The 19990-nt window shown below is 45.4% G+C and overlaps 1 protein-coding gene across 6 annotated transcripts in view; it reads left to right on the top strand.

Annotated features, from left to right (window-relative positions):
• The first annotated feature begins 963 nt into the window (after positions 1 to 963).
• Positions 964 to 19990, top strand: part of LOC119224949 (membrane-associated phosphatidylinositol transfer protein 2-like) — a 31661-nt gene continuing 12634 nt past the window's right edge. The window contains exons 1-7 of one of the 6 annotated variants that reach the window (XM_037482437.2): positions 964 to 1640; positions 12071 to 12326; positions 15201 to 15415; positions 15947 to 16068; positions 16540 to 16773; positions 16909 to 17244; positions 18470 to 18565. In XM_037482437.2, coding sequence (XP_037338334.2) covers positions 12249 to 12326; positions 15201 to 15415; positions 15947 to 16068; positions 16540 to 16773; positions 16909 to 17244; positions 18470 to 18565 — 1081 coding nt within the window. In that variant the 5' untranslated portion in view covers positions 964 to 1640; positions 12071 to 12248. The remainder of the gene's footprint in view (positions 1641 to 12070; positions 12327 to 15200; positions 15416 to 15946; positions 16069 to 16539; positions 16774 to 16908; positions 17245 to 18469; positions 18566 to 19990) is intronic. The other 5 variants (XM_037482438.2, XM_037482439.2, XM_037482441.2 and 2 more) reach the window with 5 other exon arrangements.

The following is a 19990-nucleotide window of genomic DNA, read 5'->3' as shown; positions in this document are numbered from 1 at the left end:
TAGCAATTAATTTTCACTCTACCTGAATTTAATGCTGTAAGCTTAATCTTAGCTTTATTATTTACATAACTTGACATCAATCACTACAATGATTGAGCAAACAATGTTGTAGTTATTGATGGTTTCCTGAAAAGGTCCGATGAATGTAATAACAACAGCCATTTATTTCCGTGGCTACATTTATTACAAAATAAGTAAAAAAGAATGGAAAATGGAAATAGATGCTTGCTGCTCTCTTGAAAAAGAGTATAGTTCTCTATGGACAATGCCTATAATTAGTAGATTAGGAATGTATGTAGGTCTCCACGAGAAGACAGCCTTTCGGGTGACCTGTGATGACATCATGTGGGGAGATGTATTTAGAACACTATCTTGAGTGTTCACATCTAAACTGAACCTCAGTTCGTTTCTGTGAACCTTTCCAAAGACTCGTCTTGCCAATACAGTGCAGTACTCCTAAGAAATACGTTTTAACAGAAATGTTACAATATTTGGTCCACCACAAAATGATTGTGTTAAAAGTAACTCAGACTTTTAGATAATGCAAATGTGTTGCTACCATAGTACCAAGAGTACAATCATACAATATTAAGTAATGTATAAATAGTGATAAACTAAACATTAGTAAATGTGCAAACTCAGCCTGCACCAATATGACATTTTTTTTTCCAATAGTAAATGTACAATGTAAAAGCAGGTGTGCCTGAATACATTTAAACAATAGTACTTTGGGTGAATTCAGTAACAGTAGCTTCCTCCTATAACTGCGTTTAACACGACAGATGTGAATGTACCTTAGAACAGCTGTGAGTGCAGAAATACGCACTCACTCCGGGGCCAACAGGGGGCGCTCCACGATCGTGTCCTCTCCTCTGAACATCATCAAATATGCAGAAAAAAATTCATTATAACGACCCTAAACACGTTTTTATCTGCTAAATTACTTTGAAGAAGTATACTTTATACATGGTTGGATAGATGGATAGACTGAGATCAGGATGCATTGCGTTAAAGTGTCGACCTTTATTTTATAAAGTGAACCGGAAGTAGCGCTGGGCCGGGGCAGCTTGACGGCGCTGCGCGTCGTGCCTGAGAGGAGCGCAGTGAAGTCTCGCAGACTTCAGCCACAACTTACGATGGCGGCAGCTCCCCGCCCGCTTCCTTCTTCCCGGTTCCGTGGACAGTGGCGAGAGCAGCGGCACTGAACCTCGGCCTCCTGCGAAGCGAAGCTGGGAGGACCCACCGACATTTTTATAACGTTGCCATAGCGACTTTTGGCCTTTTTTACCTGTCGTTTGAAGGGAATCCAGCGTGTTGACGGGAGCGGGGATTCTTTCCGGCGCAACGACATGGACTCATTTAGTAAACACCAAGTCGAAGCGGCGCTTGCTCACCATGTGACCCAATCCCCGCGTGGCGATGTTTCTCTGCGTGTCCCCCGCACATCACGCGCCCCTCTCCCGAGCTGAAGGGCCACGCGAACCAAACCCGCTGCTGACTTTCGATGCGTTCATCCCAACGATGGCATCGTTTCCGGACCTCGTTGAGTCGCCGGTCGTCTCCTGCTGAAAGCGAGCCCGTGTTTTCACCCCCCCCCCCCAGGACGCAGAGACGGGCAGGTGAACTTTGGTTTGGACCAGGTATGTGATGAGCATTGCAAGCCGTTTCCGTGCTGCCATGTTGCTAGGTAACTAACTGACTGGGGGGTTTACTCCAGTTCAAATTCCACAGAACGCCTTTTTATGTTCTTAAATAGTTTATTTTATTTTAATTTGACGTGGTTATTGGTGGCTATTAGATTTGTTTGTGTTCCTAATGAGGCCCGAGGAAGTGCAGAACGCTTTAGTCCTGCTCGGCTCACTAAATACTAGTTAAAAACTTCTCAATTGGTCCCCACTATTCTGACCTAGAGTGGTTTCAAAGACAACATGTAATAACTTTTTCAAATATACAGCGCGAGTCAAACGTTTGGACACATTTTCTCATTGAATAGAATGAGAAAGCAGGTGTGAGAAGGTTCTGCTGCACCTTACTGGATGCTTGGCTTTGACTGACAGGCAGGAGGTCCACTTTGAAAGAAAGGAAATGTGAATACATCCTTCAATCGGGCGGCAGTCAGCAAGCCCTTCAGTTAGCTCCAACCCGGCCTGCCACACGCTTGTTTTTGTTTCAACATTAAAAGTCAGTAAAACGTAAGGCCCGGCTGAGTCAGCGGGTCGGTGCTGACTCCGAGGCGTCTGTCCACCAGACGAGTCTCTGATCAGGAGAGAATCGAGCTGCTGGAACGCCGCTCCGTCTGACGCTTGTTGAAAATTGCAAGATGTGTTTTGGAGCATGAAGAAGATGTGCTGACGTGTTAAAACCTGCCTTGTTGGAACCATCAGCGCTGTGAGGGTTTGTAACACACGCTCTGGATCAGCTGCCCTGTGATCTTCAAGATTAAATAGTTCTTGTCATTTTGAGGACTAACAGTTACAGAACAGTTTGAAAGAAGAAAACTGACACATTATGTATCTTTCCCCCTTTTGGTCAGAGTCACTTTGAGTCACTTTGCTGCTTTTGGAACAACACAACAAGCAGTTTGCTTGTGTTGCTGCTCTATTCACTCAAAGTACCAGTCTGAGGATTAAGGGCAGAGTACTTTGATAAAATCAGCGTCCCTGATGATCAACGCCATTATCCTGACTGCACACAGCCCTTTCTACCTGTCATACCTGTTGTTAGCTCTTAACATATAGTGGAGGCCATCTGCATAACCAGTTTTAACCGCCCTCCTTCCCTCCAACTAACGGAATGTCACACAGCACGCTACGTGGGCTGGGCTTTGCTCGCATGCAAATTGGAAAATGTATTCTGGGATTCTGGTCAGTTTGATTTCTTTCACAGTTTGGGCTTCAGGCTCCTCGCCAACGTTCAGCCTAATTAGACGTTTGAGGTCCGTTTAGACCAATCACATGTGGCCAAGGAAACGCAAGCCTGGTATGCTTCATAAAACGTGGTGTTACTTCCTCAATTTCCACGTCTACGCCGGCCTCTTCTATTGATGCTATTTGTACGTATCAGATCAAAACGGAATAATCCGGATGAATTCACAAAACAAAGAATGCTAGAATATTCTTGCTGGCATAAACACCGTGAACGTTTACACGCCTAATTATTTATTTTTATGCGTTATTACAGAGATGCAGAAAGGTGCAGTCTTATAGAAAGCGTACAAGCCCACACAGATCATTTTGTCATATTTTCAAGTTTGTGACAGCAATATGTTGCCTATATTATTGTTATTATGAGTTAATACTTTTGATTAATAGAAAGTTGGCGGGTAATTAATCAATAGATTTATTATCCTGAAAACACAATATGGTGAAAAAAGTTATATTCACGTCTTGACGCGTCTTTCTGATGAAAACCAATAAATCCAATCGGAAGGTTGGATGGTAATAACGTTTTAACTCTCTGCAATCGGACCCTTCAATCAAACCCAGTATTGCAGAGAGAGGAGGAGTGACAGTAATTATGACTCACTCTCTGTTCTGTACAATTTTAGACGTGGTGGGTTTTTATTTTGGATTTTTAATCCATTTTCACCAGTAGAATCTGTGGATTAAAGCTGTTGCTACGCGGCTCAGTGACCTGATGAATGAGGATAATCATTTCTGGCTGCCCTCAGATACCCAGCTAATGTTTGCTCATTTGTTTCTCACAGGTCTCTCTTCATAAGACTAATATTACCCACCACTCCACTAATGTTACACAGTTCCAGGAGTGGCTGACCACATCCTCCTGGTCGGGAGGAAAAGGCTGTGAGAATATATAAATATCTGCTGTGTGGAAACTCCTGACCGATGGCTTTGTGTATTCATGGCACTGCGTGGAATCTTTGAGGGAGGATTTTTAAAATTCTTACACGTTCCAGGTCTTCTGCTCCACTAAAGCGCTTCTGATTTTTTGGCATAAGTCAACACCGGCGTGGCTACACAGGTGGAGTACAGCCATGTTAGTTAAGGGAAGCAGAGAGACTCATTTCCTGCCCGCTATGGTTGGAGTGGCGTGTGCAGCTGCTCACCACATCGTTTCACTTGTTCTTATTTGAGCTGCTGCGATAATGTGAGGTTGCTGTCACAGGAAGAGGAGAGAAATGTCAGGTACAACGACATGTACAACCGCGGTAGTACTGTGCGTTTGTTGTAATCAAATAATAAGAATTATTTGACTCCTTTGCTTTTCTAAAAACCCGTTGAAATGTTGCGTAACGTCTGTTTGAAGCAGAGGGGCTCGGTTCTTTACTTAGAAGAGCCGAGTGCACGTGGATCTCCTGCATCTTGTTTCCACCACGCACACACACACACACACACACACACGCACACACGCACACACACACGCACACACGCACACACGCACACACACACACACACACACACACACACACGCGCACACACGCACACACGCACACACGCACACACGTGCACGCACACGCACGCACGCACACACGCACACACACACACGCACACACACACGCACGCACACACGCACACACACGCACGCACGCACGCACGCACACACGCACACACGCACACACGCACACGCACACGCACACACACGCACACACGCACACACACCGTCACCCAAGACCAGGCGGCAGTGATGAGATGCGGTGGATGGTCACAGAGTCTGAGCAGCTGTGCACAGGATAAACAGTCCAGACTCATTACACCAGTTTGTAGCTCACAATCTCACTTGGTCACATGACTTGTTCATGTGCAGCTTCCTGTGATTGCTTTGGTCTTTTTCTATATATTTTCGGCTGGAGGATGTGAACTGATCTCCTCTTGTTAGCTGGGCTAGAATATCCATTCATTGTTCACCTCACCTGACAGTGGTTTTACATGAAGCTTTATTGTTTTGTCCTGAAATACAAACTTGATTTGAATGATGATAAGACATGTGTCAGCTGTTAGGCTGGAAGTTTGCATTCAATAAACTGCTCAGGTGAAGCATTGTCCTGATCAGCGCCTGCTTTGGATTTGGGTTGTAAAGATGGATGATGGAAGGTGAGGAACGTTACTTCCTGCACCCTGAAGATAATACTGCACAACACCAGATTATTTTGAGAGCTGTTAAATCAAGTTCACTATTCAGTAACAGATGAGTACAGGAGCCTCTTTTGAGTACTGGAGCTCTCACAGAGGTTTGGAGCAGTCTTGCATAACATCTTTTAGAGTTTAGGATGTGCTCTTAGGAGAGGAGGGGAGGTCTACTTTTATTTCCTCTCAAATGGACATGGATCATGACAGTATTCCAGATGATCGCCCATAATGCATCTGGGTTCCAGCCAAGCACCGAATGGAACATTGTGTTTTCACTGCGCCTTGACCTCCAGACCACGTCCTTCTCCTCGGATCAACCATCCCGCCTCAGTACCCATCAAATAAATCAGGGGATGCCCATGCTGTTGTTGAGCTGTTAATGGGGGGACATGGTGGTACATGGGGGTTACGGCCCGTCCCAGTTGATGAATGACACTTGAGCGCTAACGCTGCTATGGTGTGTCTGTGAAATGAGACAGACGAGCGCTCTGTGCAGGCGGCGCCATGTCCCCGTCCTTTTGGATCGTGGTTTTGCACACAGTGTGGGTGGAATGGAAGAGATGAGGTCTTTTTATAGCACTTGTCCACCTTTCTGTGTCCTTGCTTGAGATCCGTTTAATGGCAGAGGAATGAAGTCAGTGATACGCATCCTGGGTGTGGTTTGGTGGTGCTTCGTCAGGCTCGTGCCCCCCAGGTGGACTCCAGACACTACTGTGTCCACATTTAAAATGTCTTTAACTTTTCTCGTGTTTTATGTCCGTTTGAACTATTCAGGCCTCTTTCCTTTGTGTCTGTTTTATTTCCTCCCACCAGGATCATGTAAAATGATGCTTCGTGTCCATTTACTGACCCTCCTTTCTTTTCATGGCTGCGGACACCTGATTTCTTTGAGGCTAAAAATAGACTCTTTTAAGACGCTGTACCCCGGGCCCTTCAATCCGATCCTCTCGTTCCTCCCGGTGTACAAGCTGCTTTTGGGAAGCCTCCCTGCAGAGTCGGATGTCAGAATCCATCGTGGTATCAAGCTGAAAGAGGTTCCTTTTTTTTAATTACTCATAAGAGAAAATCCCAGGGTGATAACGCCTGTTTTTTCATGGCTTTGAACTGACCTCAGATCCCATTAAAATGTTGGACAAAGTCACAGCAGCGTTTGAAAAAGGCCTTTTATGGTCAGCAGGAGAGACTCTGTCTCTGGTCACTGGGTAGAACCCTTTTTTTTTGGGCTCCACAAAAGGATCTGAGGTATTTCTCCAAAGGTCTCAGACTACGGTGCCTTAATGCTGGTATCATCTTAATAAATACAACATCCACTTCACCTGAAGGGCTTCAATCAAGTCTGTATTTTTATTCTCTTGTGTTTCTCTATATTCCCCCCCACTCACAGATTGTTAAGACAGGATTCATTGATGGTCTACTAGGTTCATTTTAACTATATGAAAAGACATTCACTATAATTGCTAGTAGTGGACTTGTATCTATTTAATTTAATTGCAGTAACACACACACACACACACACACACTTGGCTTAAAGCAGCATCGCAGCACCTTAACTAGTGTGTATCACACCCACCTCTGTGTGTCCAATTCTGCTGGATGTGATATTGACCATTTTCACGGATAGTATGTGACAGTAACGTATATTTAGATTGAAGGTATATTAGAATCAGGGAGAAGAAAGAAACCAGAGAGCAGTGGAAAGGAGCCGCGGTGACGGAAGTGAAAGCAGAGAAACAAGAGGAAGAAGTTTCTCTGCTTCTCTAGTCTGACTTCATCTCAGCAACCAATGAGGAAAGAGCCCTGCATCTCCATGGAAACCCCCAACCCTCCCCCCGCCCCCACCACACACACACACACACACACACACACACACACACACACACACACACACACACACACACACACACACACACACACACACACACACACACACACACACACACACACCTTTGAAGACTGATGGAGAGGATAAAGTGGCAGAAAGGGAGTACATTTCAGCCCTATTATTCATTTCATTTCTATTACTTGATGGAGTCGTTCAAAAAAGTTGCCGCCAGTTACTCATCACGTTTTTGAGGCAAATTAAAAAAAATACTTTAATATGCTTTATCTGTTTGTCTAATGGATAGTAAGCTGCCCCTACTTTGTAAAATATTAAATCGCATGCTTTATTTGAGACATTATTCATAGTGATTGTTTGCTAGTCACCTGATGCTGGTGGCGTGACATCCTGTGGTCTCTGGGGACATGAATCAGGTCAACGTTCTAGAAGGTAGCGACTCTCTCCGTTTCTGTGTCCTTTTGAGTCACATTTTTACAGCTTTAGGCTGTCTGAACACTGAGTGACAGCAAGGGGAGATCCTCATTTAACCTCGGAACATAACTGATTAATCCAAAGGTAATTTGCATATAAGGTCATCTTATTTTGGGTTTCAGAGTGAAGCGGGTTGAAGAACTGGTTTGATGCAGCGGCTCGGTCTTGGAAAGCTGATGAGCACCAATGAGGCAGAGAGAAAACAATGCCTCCACGTATTAAACCAGCTTAAAGTCACTGGGCACCAGACTGATGGAGAATGTTTAATTACACACTGGAGGTATCTAAATGAATGCTTCAGATTCAGGGAGGTTCACCCAAATGAGTTGATCTTTGTAAACCTGTTATACAACCAGCCATATATTTAAGGTTATTAAGAACAGCAGCAGCTCTATTTCAAGTGGTGCCTTATGCCCTGAAGACGTATTGCTTTGTTTGACAGGGAAAACGAGGAGGAGGAACACAGTGAATGCGATTCTCTCTGTGTGTATTTTTAGCTTTCCCCTTGGATGGTGATGGTGAGTACAGAATAGGAGCAGGTTGTGCATCCTGTGGAGGAGCACGGGCCTGAGGGACAGGAGGAGTGGAGGAGCTTACTCCCCATGAAAGATCTGCTCTTGGAGATCACGTTATGTCGCATCTACATTTGATTGTCGTTTTCTTTTTAATGCTCAGCCTTTGTTGAAATGATCTACATGCAAACCCCCCCCCCCCCCCGTATGCTGAATATAAATATTGTATATAGTCACCTGCACTGTAGTATCTTGTATGGAGGGAAACTTTTACAAATTTGTTATGGTTAAAAGTTGAAACTCTCCAAGTTAACATTGAACTCAAAGATAGATTTAGAGGTGAAGAAGTAGTACGTTTTGGGGGAGGAATGCTTCTCATTCTTCATTAAACACTAAGTGGGCCAGTTTTGTGCGGTCTGCTTATGTATTTAGTAAAGCCACATATTTCCCCTGCTGCACCCCTAACACCATGCTTCCTCTTCTGAGTTGATGCTTTGAGGGGGGGTCTAATCTCCCTTACATATGAAAGATGCCTCATGGGCTCTTTGGTCATTGCAGATGGATCCGCAGTGATCACAGCCCAGAACAAACAGACTCATCTTACAAAGCCTTGTGACATTTGAACTGGATCGGTGGGTAAACCCATCGAATCAAATGAGGGCTGCTGACAGCACGTTGTCTGTAATGTCGCGTAATGCTGTGTGAAAGGGATCTGTGGTGTTTTAGGCAGCCCTCTTGTATTTTAAGGGGGTCTTGCCTCGGGTCCGTCCTGGGCCGACTCCACCCACACCTCCTCCTCCGTGGCTTTGCTCTCTAGAACAGAGCGACATCTAAAGGAGCAAAGAGCTTCCTGTGAGTCAACACCTGCTTCCCAGCGCTGTGCCTCGTGTCGACAGCACGGCTGTCACTCCCCGTCCTGTGGTCAACCTGCCATGTTGTCTTATGACTTCAACCCTAAAACACGTGTTGCACCGTCAGACACATTTACCAATACCAGCATTGTGATGAGGAGCAGCCCGAGGTGGTGAGGAAAAGGTCTTGTGATAGGGTCGTTTCATTCAGCTGAAGAGGAACCTCTGCGCTCTGGTGAATAAGCAGGTTTCTGTGTTTAGGTCACGTTTGCACACTATCCTTATGCAGCTTGGGGGGGGGGGGGTCAGTAAGACAGTTAGAGACTGGAGTTTAGGATCCTCCCTTCATACAAGTGTACAGTGTGCAGAGATCACTTTAAAGCTGTATTCCAGCAGCTGGCCTCAAACTGGACTCCTCTGTTGATCAATTTCAGTTCAATAAAATGTACGAGGGGAAAAAACCCAATGGACAATATGAAGTGTCAGGTAAGCTGATAATGATTCTGTAGTAGTCAAGATTATTCTTCTCATATTGCTGTAATAGTATTAAAGGCAGAATGAGATTTTTGGAGCAGGGAATGTGTTAAAAAATCGCTGGTTTGATGGTGATTTGCTGTTTTTGTTTGATTGATTTCTGACTGATCGACTGATAAAGGCTCTGAACTGCGTGTAGTACCAGTGAGGGGTTCTTCCCACGTTGTGGGTCTGCACCGTCCTGCCACAGGTGTAACAGGCAGGTATAAAAAGGCGATGGTTGTCCTACTTGACTCAGGTCAGTCAGAGCAGGAGCAGCAACATGGGAAGTTGCTTTGTGCTGCTATTGCGTTGTTGCCTCGGGGGGGGGGCTGTATTTTTAGAAGGGAGTGAGCATATTCTCAACAAACCACGTCAAACACTCTGCTTGCTCGGATTATTTTGACCGGGCTATTTTTAAACTATGTGTGTGCTTTTTTTAGAGGGGATAGTGCTTTTTTGGAGCCTCACAGAGGAAACACTGCGTATGGATGCTTCTTGTTAAAGGTGCAGCTCATTAGTTCCATGCATGCAGAGTTGTGTGCTGTTTTAATTTAATTTTAGCCCAAGTATCCCTACCATCAATCGACTACTACTATTACTACTACTACTAGTAATACTACTACTACTAATACTACTAATACAGAAAGAAGAAATATGCAACAACTTCATGTTTGAGGACAGGTTGGGTGTCTGTCTGTTTATTAAGATTAAAAAAACACTGAAACAAAGCTGATCATTTGTTTGTTTCAACACGACAGGGACACCAGATTGTGGGGGGGGGGGGAACCGAAGCTAAATGAAACCTCTCTGACTAACAACAATGTGAAGACCCGAAATGTTCTGTCTCATTTAAACAATTTTGAACTTTGCTGGCTGCATGTCAAATATTTAAGTTTAGCCTAAAACTGAAAGTACATTAAATCATCACTTCTGTTGTTTTCATAACCAAGCAAAGAATTATTTTTAAACTGTATTTAAATGTAAAAACTATTGTATAAAATGATCATTGTACTACTAGTGATGGATCATTTGTTGTGACTCAGTAGGTCAGTAAGGCTCGTGGGGAACTGTGAGTTCACACTTACTTCATTTGGTTACAATTTTATTTGAGAATTTATAAATGATGATAAAAATCAACAGATGAATTCAGACGTTTGTTGCAGCTGTAACTAAGTCAGAGAACCCCTCCGTTCCCTTTACATGCCTGGTGCCACGTGTTGAACCACGCACGCTTCAAGTAGAGCGCCGTGACCTTCGCCCTGCGGCCTGACCCGACCCCTCGAGGCCTCTCTGAGCTGTTGTGTTTTTCTGCAGAGCGCATCATTATTTTTGAGTTGTAGAAGGCCGTGTGCTCTCTTAATCAGAACACCTGCCCGTCTGAGAGTGAAAAGCTGTACTCTTCATCACGTGTCGTCAGCGAGGACTCGATAGGAGGCGGACCGGAGCCTTTCTGACCCTTGGAGCCGCACCAGAGCTGGCCTCTCTTCACTGGTTAAGTGACGCAGTTGGAACACTAATGTGATTTTGAAAGGACAACCGGGGGGGCAGAGCCAGGTCCGGTTTCTGCCATCATTTAGGAAAGCGCGAATATTTGGGTTACGCAATGTTGTGTAGTCACATTGAGGTGAGCGAGCAGGCCGTAGTTTTGCCAGCTGCCAGACGCATGCAGTGCATGCAGTGCATTGCAGTGCATTGCAGTGCATGCAGTGCATTGCAGTGCATTGCAGTGCATTGCAGTGCATGCAGTGCATTGCAGTGCATTGCAGTGCATGCAGTGCATTGCAGTGCATGCAGTGCATTGCAGTGCATTACAGTGCATTACAGTGCATTACAGTGCATTACAGTGCCAGCATGCAGCCGACTCTACGTACATAACTATTCCCTTATTTCCCATCTTTGATGACCTTTTAGTGTAAACACTTGTATCTAACTTGTTTGCAATTGTCTTCTGTCCAATTGTTTTTATTATTTTTACCCTCCCTTCTCACAAAGGAATTAAAACTATATTAAAACTGTATTAAAACTTCACCCATTTTGAATGAAGACGTCCTCATGTCTCTCTTTGACTCCTCCTTGGCTCTGGAGATGTTCCTCTCCTTGCAGTCAAAGCAGACTTCTGCTGCTCACGCCACCCACACGCTGGTTATGTATAGCCAACACCCCCCCCCCCCCCCCCCCATGTGCCCAGTGGATTGAAAACAATGCTTTGTGTAATTCTAAGGCTGCTATTTGTGAAACCTCCATCATGCACACGGGGTTCTTAAAAAGTTACGTAAGGCTCCCCACTCAGCTGTAATCCCTCTTACACCGAGTGAGCCCCCCCATGTGACTGTGCTGAAGTGTTGGGAGAGACGGGGGGGCTGTTTGGACCGTCGACAACATCTCTGTAGACTCCAGCCACCTGACCCCACCACACACACACACACACACACACAGTCACTGAGCTGCGGCTTGTGTATAAGAAGAGAAGTTTATTGTGGAAAACTCTTTACTTGGAACTGGGACGCTGGATGGATACACAGCGCTGGTGTTGGGTGCCGGGTTTGGATCAGATACCCTGCATGATACCTTTCACCGCCTCTGCGCGTGAGCCACAACATCATCTTTGACTTCTGAGGATTGTCTGCTTGCTGCAGTAGTTTTCTCATGACAAATCCTTTTTTTACTGATTGAAGCTGGTTTTTGCTTGTGGGTGAAGAACCAAAAATCCGTACTGACAGCATGTTTTGACTGACTGGGTGTCTGTACTTACATTCATAGCTTACCTAATGCTTTTGTTTTGTTCTTCTGCAGGAACCGTTGATGTGGACTCCGGCGGGTGGTTGGACAAGTCGTAGATAGGAGCCACCTCCACTGTTTCCTGTCCCCTCTCCCCCTCCTTACCCCCTTACCCCCTTACCCTCTGTCCCTCCTTCTCCCTTCCCTTGTCACTTTTCTCCTGATCGCCCTTTCCCCTCCTCCAATATCCACCATGCTGATCAAGGAGTACCGCATCCCCATGCCTATGAGTGTGGAGGAGTACCGTATTGCCCAGCTCTATATGATCCAGGTGAGGTCACAACGGACTTTTCCCCACAGAACTCTGACCCACACGTATCTGGTCAAACTGTCACTACAGCAGAAACCACAACACAAAGACGAGCTGTAAGAGAGGAGGAGAAAAAAAGTACAGAGTGCAATTGCAGCGCACCCAATTATGAAATGGCCGGTCACACGGTCTGACGTCAGTGGTGTACTGGAACAAAGGCGCTTGTGTGCTGATAGATTAGCCAATTTAAACTCTATGAAGGTGACTGTTTGGTCAGAAGGAAGTCGAGTGCACCGCTGCTGGTTCACACAAACTGACACGATGATTATTGATGCACTGCTTTGACCGTGTCAGACAGGTAACTTTATGTAATCAGGCCTGTAGAGTTACAGAAGGACTTGATGTTGATGTTGTCCTCCTCAGTGGCTGCATGTTTCTGCTTCGTATGACATGAAGGAGGGGTTTAATCACAGGGTACAACCAAGTGCACTTTGAGCTGCGGGGTTGTGTAATGGTTGTCACTAGTTTCACATTTGTCATAAATATATATTTATTAAATAGTGAAATCACAAGCTAGATCTGGTAAATGTCTGGTGAATGAACTTCACTTTACAGCCATCTCACACACTTGTATACACTTCTTGACATGTATTTGCGGGAGGAGATCACAGATGGGAGCTACAAAGCAGCAGGAGGTTAAACATGTATGTTGTGGAAGGTAAACGTGTTCTCCAGCACACGTTTAATAGGGTTTCATGTTGAAGAGGTTGTCTTAAATACATATTCGCCCACCAGAAAATCAATACTCCAGCTTCCTGTCAACCTGTATTTGCTAAAATGGCCTCTTTGTTCCCTATGTGAAGTAAAAACTATTTTCCAAGCATTTGAAGGTTTATCAGCACGTGCAGAGAAGACATTACACAGATGGAAGCAGGGCAGCACAGAGCCATAAAGGAAGCTCACAGGTGGCCGTTATCAAGCACGTAAGCAAATGATAAGAAGAGGAGTTCTGCCTTTGGTGACCTATAGTTCAGACTTGTTTCTGTGAAGCGTTTGTCACTATGGCGACCATGACATCAGCACCGTGCTGGTGGTCAGGTTCTGTTCGAGTGAGAGAGTGAATAAAAAAAGGCAATGGAGGATAAAAAGGAGAGATTACAAAGAAGGGAGGGCAAGAAAACGAGAGAAGAGGTGGATGGAAAAGAGAGAGAGAGTTGTCTTCTGAGCGGAGAGGACATATTTTTGGAGTCTCTGAATACCATCGCTTCATTGCTGTTTGTTACCACGGCAACTGCAGCATGCCTGTGATTTCCTCCCCGGTGTTAGCATCATAGATGAAGTCAGGCCTTTGGACAGCCGGCAATTCCCCATCCCGTCTCTCCTCCTACTTCCTTTCCTTTGCCCTCACAACACCGCCTTTGATTTTGAGGGATAATTGTAAATGAATTATCACCACATAGAGATTTGCAGTAGTGCACGACACAAATGCTGAATGTGTGAGAAATGAAATATGAGAAGATCTCGCTGTGTCTCATTTGTCAGCACACATCCATCATGTTCTGACTAAGCAAATGTATCTGTGGAGTGAAAAGAAGCATCGGACACAGGAAGCACTGCTCACTAACTTGATGTCTAGGGGAAAAGACCAGGATGTGAGTAGCATCCTGTCAAACCTGAACGCAGGCTGATCTGATGTCTGTTCGAAGAGAAGTTGGAGAGGGGGCAGCGAGGCTTCAGGGGGGGCTCAAAGGGGCCACAGAGCGGCACTTTGTGTCTGTGTGAATGTCGCGGAGGAGACGGCCAACTGGCCTTCTGAGACTGTTCCTTCTTTAATGTTCCTCTGTACAGTTTGTACCTGAACACAAAGGAAGAAAGCACACTGTTGTCATTACGAATGGAGTGTGACACTTAGTGTTCATTTAAGTGAAAGCATGTTATCTATTCCCTCATGTCCCGTTTTGCCTGCGTGAACAGCTGAGCCCTGGCTTATGTTTAGTCATCTTTCTTCTGCTCAACTGGTGAGAATCATCTGTCTCATTTGTCTGGGTGCTGTCACACGTCAGCGATCTAATCAAAGTAACAGTCCACAGTAGAACATAATGCTGACATTACATCCACATCTTATTTGACCTTAACCAGCTGCATACACTCATACAGTGTTTGTCTGTGTGTGGCTCACTGTCCGTGTTTCACCTGTGGTGCAGCGGGCTGGGTGTGTGGAGGTGGCGATGTGGCGTCTGTGCTGTGTCTTTGGAGCCGTGTCCGGGCTGTTGAGAGCAGGCCGGCTGGCTAATGAAGGACCTGTCAGAGGTGATGAGGTGGACTGGACGACTCGTGGCTTCCTCGCTGCCTCGCCTTCATCCGCAACTGGACCCGAAGAGTCTGCTTCTTTGTTATCAGAGAGCGGCACTAAACATTTATGATCCGGGCTCTTTGTGTGCACTTGGACTCTGCTCTGCATTCCACACTTCCCCTTTTCACGGATTTCATAACTCAAGTCTTTCTCTCTCTGTGCCACAAATTCCTGTTTTTGAGTCTTGAGTCACCTGCCTGTGAGTCTCCTCAACTGCATGTGCAGGCGACACAGAGCCTCTTCCTGTGTGCACCTGTAATGTAAATATGGGAAAGGTGTGGCTCCATGAGCAAGTTTTCCTCATTTGCAATTCATAGCCGGAAGGATTCAGAAAGCAGTGTATTTATGTTCATGTGTAATCATGTGTCATATAGTGAGTCTATAGAGTCTTGTATGCAAAAGGAACCATCTGGATATTTTGGTTATGTTTCAGATTAACAGTACATTTAGATTCTTCATTATAAAAGTAGCACTCTGTTCACACTACATGCAAACATAAAAACCTGATTACCTTCAACCTCACACATTTATTCTTCTCACAGAAAAAGAGCAGAGAAGAGAGCTGTGGCGAAGGAAGCGGGGTGGAGATTCTAGAGAATAAGCCCTACACAGATGGACCCGGTGGGACGGGCCAGTACACCCACAAGGTTTACCACATTGGCATGCACATCCCCAGCTGGTTCCGCTCCATCTTGCCCAAAGCCGCACTGAGGGTGGAAGAGGAGTCCTGGAACGCCTACCCTTACACCCGCACCAGGTGAGGTCTGCAGGAAGGACACCTCTTCAGAGCGGCAGCGTATTCCACTGCCAAGAGGTTTATTTAAGGAATACAACATGTTCTCTGCATCGGTGTACACACATTTGGAAGCTTTTGGGCCTCAGTAAAAAATAATGGCCTGATAGCAAGTGGTCAGAATATTACTCCATCAGCTCAGTGTGTGTCCAAGCTGGTGGACCTTTGATGGGCCTCTCATGGTACTAGACGGTGCTGATCAGAGATGTGCCCTTGGCTGTACTGTCAGGATATTGATAGACTGCGAGGGCCTGTTGACACGTCTCTCCAACCAGTGACAGCTTTGCTTCAGACACCTCGGATGCAACAGGTGGCCATGGCTCACACATGCCCTGTCCTCAGCAGTGAGAGGGTTTATCTTCATAATGTAGTCTGGTCTTAAGCCACTGAGGGGAGAGGTCTTTAATTGAAAGCGGACGGGAACCAAAATGCAATGAGGCTGTGTCGGGACATTTGTTCTGTTTCACGGTATTTTTGTTGCTTCTTCTTGTCCAGGTACACCTGCCCCTTTGTTGAGAAGTTCTCCATTGACATTGAGACGTACTACAAACCCGACACAGGCAACCAAGCAGATGTTTTCAACCTGTCTCCAGTGGAGAAGAGGCAGAGGTCTATCGGTAAGAGAATTTAAATATTAAGTTCAGGCTGCTTTAACTTTCACATTTAGGGTTAACCCTTTCACCACTGTGTAGCTATATGAGAGGACATTTCTTTTAAGTTATTAGAGGTTTAATCTGATGTCTTTATATCTGTTGTTGTGTCTCAAGCATAGGAGGCAGACAAGGCCCACCTGTGGCCATGTAGTGGTACTGAATGTGATAGCTGCTGAGAAATGGATGGTTTTAGGGCTTGCAGTGACCCAGATACCACATTCGTTGTAATCATTTTAATGAATTACCTATTCTTTTGTGTATATCCAACTGTGAAATTCAGTTAATAAAATAATTTCATGCCTCTTCAACACAAAGCCTTAAACATTCTACTGACCCACCCCGCAGGCTTTTGAAGATCTCTGTGGTATGAATGCTGAGTTTATTTAAACTACCTGGCTCCTTTAGTCATTGCTTTTGCTCTCTTTCCTTCGGCAGACCCCATTGACATTGTGACGGATCCCATGTCCCCCCATGAGTACAAAGCAGAGGAGGACACACGGCTCTTCAAGTCAGCGAAGACCCAGAGGGGTCCTCTGCAGGACGACTGGATAGAAGAGTACAACAATGACCCCGGGAAGACCCCCATCATGTGTGCATACAAACTCTGCAAGGTGGAGTTCCGCTACTGGGGCATGCAGTCTAAGATTGAACGCTTCATCCATGATGTTGGTGAGTGTGCGCTCACAGATCTAATTGTGTAACTTGTTTTACTAACAGCCAGTTCTACTCATAATTGTATGTGATCATCTAAATGTAGGAACCTTGTGAAGTGGGTGAGTAATATTCTCCATGGTCTCCCCCTAGGCCTGAGAAAGGTGATGGTGCGAGCCCACCGGCAGGCCTGGTGCTGGCAGGACGAGTGGTACGGTCTGACCATGGAGGACATTCGGCATCTGGAACTGGAAACCCAGCTGGCCCTGGCCACCAAGATGGCTCAGTTCAGTCAGGCAGAGGAGGCCACAGAGGCCAATGGAGGTGCTGCGTCCCCAGACAAAGACCAGGAGGTCAAAGAGGCAATCAGCTCTATCGAAGCTGAGGAGGTGGTTGAAAGCTCAAGTGGAGAGGTTCTCCAGCCTCGAGGTATACTCACCAAGCAGTGGTCCACTTCATCCCGATCCTCCCACTCGTCCAAGAGAGGAGGTTAGACGCACCCCAACTTCACTTCAACTCTTCTTTGTTTGTCACCTCTGTGAATGACGTGAGCCGCACTCCTTCCATCACGTATTATATCAGCTGTTATTACGCTTCAGTCTGTCACCTTTTGTAAGGTTGTGTATCCCAACAACAAACCCAAACTGTGGCATATGTAAACAGTCAGATGTGATATCGGAGACGCTTCAACATGGCAGCAAGGTCAAGTGTCAAGTTTCAGCAAAGCCACAATAGCGCAGTTGTGTGCGCTGTTTGTTTGTAGTGGAGTTCTATGTGTGAGAATCAAACACTCATCCCACGAGAGGATTGAAAGGTGCCCTTAAAGCTCACTGCTTTGCTGTTGCATGAAGATTATCTGTGTTGCAATGACCTCTCAAAGCTCCACAGGAAGTGTCTTAATAGCTCACTTCTCAGTGAAGAAGCAAACCAAAAGTATTGGTTCATATCTTCCCGAAATTCAGTAGAAATTGTGAGTCAGATGAAAAAATGGCTTAGATGGAGAAGTCCATCCAACAAGAGGATGTTTTGTGTTTGAGGCTCGGATGTGAAAGTTGCTCCAAAGCTGATTTAATCCTCGTTTACTGAAGAGCTCGGAGCTCAAATTGCTAATTATCTTTTAGACACCTGACCTCACAGACGATGCTCAAACACACCCATCCCTGGTGCCCCCCCCTGCCTCGAAACAGCGCTCGCTGTAGCTGCCGTTTGGACCCATGACTCTCATCCCGCTCGCCTTGTCTCCCCCTTCAACTCCCCCCTTGTGGTTCTCTCCTGGGCTATTTTTAGCAGCAGTGCTGACGTAACAGGCCAGAGGAGGCCGACCCTCCCCTCCTTTCCACCACTGCAGTTTCCTACTGCGCGCTGACAGCTGTGCCCCCCCCCCACCAGCCGGGTCCTTTCTCCTCACCAGTTCTATGTATGATGCACGGACCAAAGGACCCGTGAGACACACGGACCACTTTTAGTTTTGCCCTTTTTCGCGGCTGGCTTTTGGTCTTCGGAGTGCTCCCCCCCCCCCCATCCCCTTCTTCCACGACCACTGAGCAGTCCATCTGTGTTGGGCCACAGAGAATGTTGCCTGTTTATATAACACTGTGTGTTGGTGTGGGCCGGGGGAGATTGTGCAATGTTTCTTTGTCGTAGCGTATGTGTGTTAAAAAGGGAAAGAGAGAGGCTGAAACACATGTCCCAGAATAACGGTTCTGTTTTTCAGTGAGCCCGTCACGTCACAGCCTCTCCGAGTGGAGGATGCAGAGCATCGCGCGGGACTCAGAAGACAGCTCTGACGAGGAGTTCTTCGACGCTCATGGTAACCTCAGTTAAGATTTTAAGTTGGAGTTAATGGATCAGAAGTGTTTGCTTTCAGTTTTCCAAGAAGCGGCTTGTTCCGCTCTCCCCTGACTATGCATGCGTCTCTTTAACCACAGATCAGTTCTTAAGCTTCCCAGATACCCAGCATGCTTTGGGGCTGCAGTTGAAATAGTTGGGTGTGGTGCAATATCCGTGCTCTCTGCTGGATGAGCGTGGCCGAGGACTCGCTCGATCATCGTCCTGTACAGACCTCAGACGTCAGTCTGCCTCATTCTGACACGCAAACAAATCCTCTACAATTCACAGTGCAATAAATGGGGTTAAAGTGTTTTGTTTAGCAATAATCATAATGATGAAATGTGACTAGAAATTGTCATTTATTTTAGTAATACTGATTTAGCTCCATTTTTTTCCATTTTCCATGTTTCAAGTTCAATAAAATTCTGCTCATGTCGTTGTGAGAAACTGGTATGATATAAATTCACTCAATAGTTTTTAAATCCGATAATTTATTGCAATATTCATGTTTGAACTAATTATTGTGAGTTGGGAGCCGAACGTGACACATTTGTGAAAGAGTGGATTAAATGCGTGACTACTCATAACTTATAACCCATGTGTCAGTGATGCAGTGATGTTATAACAGCCGATAGCGAAGCCTGCTGTTGTAAAAGGGTACGGAACCCACAAAATAACAAACATCTGTACGGATCCCTGGCACTCTGCTTCCCACCACTGTACACCTGCACGTTTACAATTGGGTTTTTTGAACACTCACCTTTTACCTAAATGTCTGGTTCCTGCTCAGGTTCTATTTGATTCAATAGTAGTAGTATTTGAATATGAGATCACACAAACTACACTAAATAAAGGTGGTAAACAATAAGACTGACAGGGGTAGGGAGCAGCATAATGTATGTATTTACCTGTCATCATACATTCTTATCAATTAATTCAGCTAAAAGAATAAGAACAAATAGATGTGCCTACACTGCTTAGTTATGTAAGTATGGTAAATAAATGAGGTTGGTGTCCCAGGATAAAGAATCAATGTATATAAGCATAATGTGGGTGTGCAGATTAATTGGGATTAGATATTTACCTTTGAAATGTGTTTGTGGTCGAGTACCTCTTTCAGTAATCTGATATTTGATTTCCTTTTGCCTCGTTGCTGAACTCATAGATTCCACATTCAGAGCCGTTGGTATGTTTCTCTGACAAGAAGACATCTAAAATCTAACTACTATACAACCTGCAACTGTAATAAAGGGTTATTTGTGAAGATAAAACTTATTGTATATCAAAGAAAGACATGAGGAAACTTGTCACTTAAAGTTTTACTTCAAAAATGAAATGAAATATATAAAGTCCCTGGATGTGGAGCGGTGTCTCTCAGAAACTCCTAAATCATCCAACAGTTGGG

This window comes from Pungitius pungitius, chromosome 5 (assembly GCF_949316345.1).
Source record: "Pungitius pungitius chromosome 5, fPunPun2.1, whole genome shotgun sequence".
Lineage (NCBI taxonomy): Eukaryota > Metazoa > Chordata > Actinopteri > Perciformes > Gasterosteidae > Pungitius > Pungitius pungitius.
The sequence above is the reverse complement of the archived record's forward strand: the minus strand, read 5'-3'. Positions and strand labels throughout refer to the sequence as shown.